Source organism: Lactuca sativa, chromosome 1 (genome assembly GCF_002870075.4).
Source record: "Lactuca sativa cultivar Salinas chromosome 1, Lsat_Salinas_v11, whole genome shotgun sequence".
NCBI lineage: Eukaryota > Viridiplantae > Streptophyta > Magnoliopsida > Asterales > Asteraceae > Lactuca > Lactuca sativa.
In genome coordinates this window covers 117,548,934-117,554,903 of record NC_056623.2, presented here as the reverse complement: position 1 = coordinate 117,554,903, position 5,970 = coordinate 117,548,934, and the positions used below count along the sequence as shown (strand labels likewise).

The 5,970-nt window shown below is 37.8% G+C and overlaps 1 protein-coding gene across 1 annotated transcript; it reads left to right on the top strand.

The window, feature by feature from the left end:
* The first annotated feature begins 3,644 nt into the window (after positions 1 to 3,644).
* On the top strand, positions 3,645 to 5,559 carry LOC111897629 (glycine-rich protein A3). The gene is made up of 3 exons (XM_023893616.3): positions 3,645 to 3,800; positions 4,661 to 5,030; positions 5,104 to 5,559. The coding sequence occupies exons 2-3, from the start codon at positions 4,697 to 4,699 to the stop codon at positions 5,373 to 5,375; spliced, it is 606 nt and encodes a 201-aa protein (XP_023749384.2). The 5' UTR covers positions 3,645 to 3,800; positions 4,661 to 4,696; the 3' UTR covers positions 5,376 to 5,559.
* The last annotated feature ends 411 nt before the right edge of the window (positions 5,560 to 5,970 follow it).

Sequence of the window (5,970 nt, the reverse complement as noted above, 5' to 3'; positions counted from 1 at the left end):
CCATTGGAAGCAAATTGGAGCATTGTTAAGTGTTTTGTGAAGAGATCTTGAAGATCAAGAAGCTTGGATCAAGGAGATTCGTGGAGATTCAGATTTCTCTTCAGTAGGAGGACGTTTTGGAGGTAATGAATCGTTATCCTTGGCTTTCTCCTTTCTAGATCCATCTTTCATGGAGTTTTAGGGTTTCTTTGAAGATTATGTGATGAGAACTTGGTGCACAAGTTAGATCTAGAGTTCAAACTCTAGATCTGAGCTCTATCTGGATCAAAGATGCAGAAAGCCCTGTTAGTTGCTATGCAAAAGCCATTCCCTGTGAGTTAAGTTCCTTTCTAGCTTGGTTTTTGGTATTTTGGGACAAGAAGAACGTAAAGGTAGCAACTTTATGTTGCTAACGGACTCTAGAAACCCAGATCTATTGTTTGGAGCAAAGGAGTAGCTCTACGACTCGAGATTATGGGAATACACGAATGGACTCGGCGAGTCTGGGAGATGACTCGGCGAGTCGGGCTAAGCATCAGACTTTGAGTCGGTTAGTAACTCGGCGAGTCACATGGGTGACTTAGCGAGTCATATGATGATGAGCTTGGACTAGGCGAGTTGGAAGAACAACTCGGCGAGTCTATTGAAGATTGCCTTGGACTCGACGAGTCTGTTCTTGGACTCGGCGAGTCTGGTCGCAGAACCTTAACCCTTCCTGGTTAAGGCACAGATTAGTGAGTTGAGTGGTGACTGGTGACTCAGTGAGTTGGATAGGATGGGACTCAGAGATCGTTGAACTCGATGAGTCTTGGGGTGACTCGGCGAGTTGAGTCGTATTTTGAAGAATTTCTGAGTTTAAGAACTCGGCGAGTCTATGGGTTGACTCGGCGAGTCGAGTCAACTGGAAGGTTGACTTTGACCAGGACTTTGACTTTGACCAAAGCTGACTTAGTTTGGAACTAAGTGTTATATTGATATTAGTAGCTCGGGGAGCTAGAGGAGTAGCAGTTCAGAGAGTTGTCGGGCAGCAGCCATAGGGTTATCAACAAAGTTCAGCAGTGCAGGTGAGTTTCCTTCCAGCAGGAACGGGTCTACGGCCACAATGCCGACCCGTCTAGTTAACAGTAGTTTTTGGACTTCGGTCCGATGCAGTAGTTCAGTGTGCTTGATGTCTTTGTGATTCAAGCATGTTTTTGTGTTATGTGTTCCAGACTTCGGTCTGATGCAGTATGCAGTATATGTGTTCATGCTAGTTGATATGTTTATGCTATGTTATGTTCAGTTAGTCTGGACTCCGGTTTGATGCAGTTTCCGGACTTCGGTCCGATGTAGGGGGCAAGGCCCCAGTTAGTCCGTGATTCGGCCCGATGCAGTTAGCCGAACTTCGGTCCGATGCAGGGGGCAAGGCCCCAGTTAGTCTGGGCTTCGGCCGATGCAGTTTCCGGACTTCGGTTCGATGCAGGGGGCAAGGCCCCAGTTAGTCTGGGCTTCGGCCCGATGCAGTTAGCCGGACTTCGGTCCGATGCAGGGGCCAAGGCCCCAGTTAATCCGGACTTTGGTCTGATGCAGTGGGCAAGGCCCAGTATGTGCTTTATATGTTATTGTATGGTATGTGGTAGATTGGGGGAGCTCATTAAGCTTCGTGCTTACAGTTTTCAGTTTTGGTTTCAGGTACTCAGTTTTCAAAGGAAGAGCTCGGGAAGATTGCAGTGCACACACCATAGCTAGCCAGCCTGGGATGTTTTACTCTGATAATAAGAATATGTTTTGAATTAACACTCTGATTTTATGTTATGATTTATGTATGGATTGACAATCGAGGTTTAAGTAATGTTTTTCAAACGAAATTTTTAGTCATGATTTTTGGGACGTTTCACCCGATCCAACTCATCGAGTTGTCAGGACAACTCGTCGAGTTTTCCTGTCTTAACATATTCAATCCCCTTTTCCTTCCCCTTAAAGCTCAAGGGTGTAGATCTAGAGCCCCCGAGCTGATAATCCACATAAAGTTGCTAACTTTACGTTCATGCACAACACTAAGAAGCTAAAACACTCAAAAGGGGCTTATTAAGGACTCAGAATCATGAAGAAGGGCCAAGACTTGATAAAGTTGGCAACTTTAAGTCCAAGGGGCCATGAGATGTCTAGGTATAAAGCTATAGCCTCAAGACTAGCTCATATTCGAGAATGACCCCCAACATGCACCAAAATGACAATATACTTCCATAAGAGGAGATCTAAGCAATAAAAGGTCAAAGTATCAACTTTATACCTTAAGATGGTTGCCAAAACAGAATAGATGCCAGATCTATAGCCCCTTCCTTCAGCTATATACCAACCACTTCAAGCTTCTTCAAGAAATGCACCAAACACACACTCCTTAGGCTCACACACTATCAAAATGGAAGATTAGCACGATTTAGGGTTTCTCTAGACAAGGGAATGATGAGGGAGGCCGGTGATGGGATTAAAGTCCTTTAAATAGGGTGCAAACCCTAAAAATTAGGGTTTTCATGTTCAGCCTTCAACTCGTCGAGTAGGTCTTATAATTCACACAACCTTCTTAGTTTCTACACGACGAGTTGGGGCCTCACAAATCGTCGAGTAGGCTTTCTAAAGTGCATAAAATCCCTAGAATTTCTTTCCTGGAAATCGGGATGTTACAATGTTTTAATTTGATTCATTCAAAGCTTCAAACTATCGGATTTCTGACTTAGTAAGATAAGATGTTAATAAAAAATTTAGGTTATCAATTTTTATGTAGTTGTATAATCACAAATTTTATGTTCCAGATATTATGATGTTTGTTTCAATCTGATTCATATTTTTGGACTTTGTTAATGTTGTGGGTTGCTACCCAAATATTTTTATTGTGTCTAACTTCTTATTAAGCATTTGTATTATTGTTGTATCTACAACTAAAAGTTTTTCAAAGCTAAAGTTTTTGAAGAATTATTTAAGGTCATTGGTATTACAAGAAAAATTCAATGGTTATATTATATACATGAAAATATATGTGGAATTGATCTTAGTAGTTTATCATTGATTTTGCATCTAAAATGCTTGAAGTATTTTCCTTTAAATTTGGTGTTTTTTTGTAAATATTGTGGCTATATTTATGATTTTGATGATTTCTGTAATGGATTTTTGTTAGTGGTATTCTTTTTGAATCATTAATATATTCCATTTTTGGTTTTATGAGGGATTTTTTTTTTTGTCTCGGCCTAATATATATTTGAACCGGCCCTGAAGCCATCCTAAAATAAACTTAAAAAACTTACTTGTTTATGTATTTCTTATGTATAAATTTTATCGTGTATAATACTTTTTCATTCAATTATATTGTAATTTATAAGTGATACCGATCTTTTATTTTTATCTATCTATATTATCTAATTTTATCACGTATAATACTTTTTCATTCAACTATATTGTAATTTATAAGTGATACCGATCTTTTATTTTTATCTGCCTATATTATCTAACTTTTATCGACTGAATCATCAAAGTCAAAGATAACTTATAAAACCGATGTATGACCTAGGCAGACAAAATCCTAATTTAAATAAAAGTAACTTTATTTAAAAATCAATATTATTCGCAAAAGTCCATAAACATATACACGTTCAAGCGAATACATCAGAAGGAGCGCGTGGGCGTATCCAAGTAAACGCGTCCTTGCACAACGTGTCGACTGCACGTCGTCTATATATGTCACCCCTCGCATCCTTATCTGGTATTCTGATATCCCCACGCTACTTCAGACCTCTTCGTTGATCCATTTCAACTTCAAACCTGCAAATCTCAAATCAAAGCATCCGGTTAGCTCTTTCAAATCCCTTTCTCTTTCTATCTAAATCTCTCTGCTGCGAATCAGAGATTAAAATTCTATGTAAATTGATGATTGAATGCGTTAACTATTGTTAACATATGACTCGATTATGATTGCGTGATCACTCTACTCTTCTGCACGATTTTGTGCATAATGCATATCTTCGATTCCGAATCATGGATTGTGTATATTTTATATGTTTTATGTTTTATGATAAGTTTATGTTAGGATGGCACTCAACTACCTGCGATTCGAAATGTCTTAGGTAGTTAGATCCCCAATTTTTTTATTTTAGACATCTATTTAAAAAATTTAATCGGAAATTTGAAATTGACTAGGAAATCACGTGTATCTGTATTAACTTCGTCATGAATCATGCTATTATTTAGGCAACTTGATTAGATTCTGCAATACTTATGATTTGTTTATGGAATTTGAAGTAAATTAGGGTTAGATCATGTGAATTGTGATGCGTGAAAAAGGATATATCATCTGTTTTGCCATATTTCTTCCTGGAGTTATCAAAATAAGTCCATGTCTTAGTTTCCTACCTAAATTTGGTAAACGAACTTCTTATCATATTGTTCACCAGATTATGAATAGTCAATTTTAATGGGCAAAGGGTAAGTTAACCACTTGATGGCAATTGAACAAACATAATAGCTATTCAAAACAAAAAACACTTTGTAGGGCCCACCACAGTCAATTATGTGAATTTTCTTTGTGCCTATTATCCACATATCTAATCACTCAAAAGTCAAATCCCATGCTCCCTAGCTTCCCATTTTTAAGCATATAGCTTGTAACATTCAATTGGTGCTAAATTGAAAATAACATGAATGGTTGCAGGTATTATAAAGAAAGCAATACTAAATTTAAAACAAGATGAGTGGAGGAGATGAACATCAAAACAATCAGGACAAAGGGTTGATGTCTAATCTAGCTGGATACGCAGCTGGAGCTGCATTCAACAATCATGGTGGTAGTGGTGGTTATCCTCCTCAGCAACATGGAGGGTATCCTCCCCAGCAGCATGGTGGAGGATACCCTCCACAAGGAGGATATCCGCCATCAAGCGGCGGATATCCTCCTCAGGGAGGATATCCACCCCAAGGATATCCTCCCTCTGGTGGTGGATATCCCCCACAACAAGGTTATCCACCCCAAGGCTATCCGCCTGCTGGCTACCCCGGTCAATCTGCTCCACATAGCTCAGGAGGTAACATAGTCAACAATAATTCATATTATTATTTTTTTTTTCCGCTACTTGATTATTATTTTTATATGTTTAGGGCATAAGCCTGGAATGGGTATGCTAGCGGGAGGAGCAGCGGCAGCTGCTGCAGCATATGGGGCCCACCACCTAACATCATCTCATGGCCATGGAGGTCATACATCATCACATGGCATGATGGGAGGCATGGGCATGGGACATTTTAGTGGGGGGAAACATGGGAAGCATGGTGGTGGGAAGTTTAAGCATGGAAAGCATGGGAAGGGGAAACATGGAAAGTTTGGAAAGCATAAGGGAAAGTTTGGAGGAGGATTTAAGAAATGGAAGTAAATAGTTTTGGTGTATATATTGATATCATGATATGATGTTAACTCTTATGTTTTTGGTTTGTTTGACTAATAGTTTGGATCTTGGTTTTTCTTTATTTTGGTTGGGTATTGAAATATTATTATAATAAAGGATTGAGATATTGAGATATTATAAGTAAATCTAAAATCGTAATGTTTGTATAGTATTTTATATGTCAATGACTTTACTGTATGTTTGTATTGTATCTAACATCTATTAAACTAAAATTTAGGCAATCGTTAATGAATTAAACTGATTGATAAATTATTATTTATTTTTGATCTAGTTTATCAAATGATATATTTATAAAATCTAATTTACTGACAAATTTAATAATTAAATAACTTTTCTAAGAGTAATGGTCATTGGACTGTAATATGGCATCGTAATAATAGGGTTTAACTTATTGAATGTTAGTTAAATAAGTTATTTTATTTAATTTTTTTATTAAACTATTTATTAGAGATGTTTTATTGTTTTCGTACTCCAATATATTATTTGACAAGATAGGACGACGTTTCGGTCCGATGTGTTTTATTGAAGGCTAAAAGATTAGCTGAAAAGTGAAAATTGAAGA

What these genes read in the sequence shown, in the direction of transcription:
- LOC111897629 (XM_023893616.3), top strand. Translation starts at nt 4,697, where the DNA reads ATGAGTGGAGGAGATGAACATCAAAACAATCAGGACAAAGGGTTGATG. An exon ending in TGCTCCACATAGCTCAGGAG is followed by an intron (nt 5,031 to 5,103) that starts GTAACATAGTCA and finishes TTATATGTTTAG; the next exon opens with GGCATAAGCCTGGAATGGGT.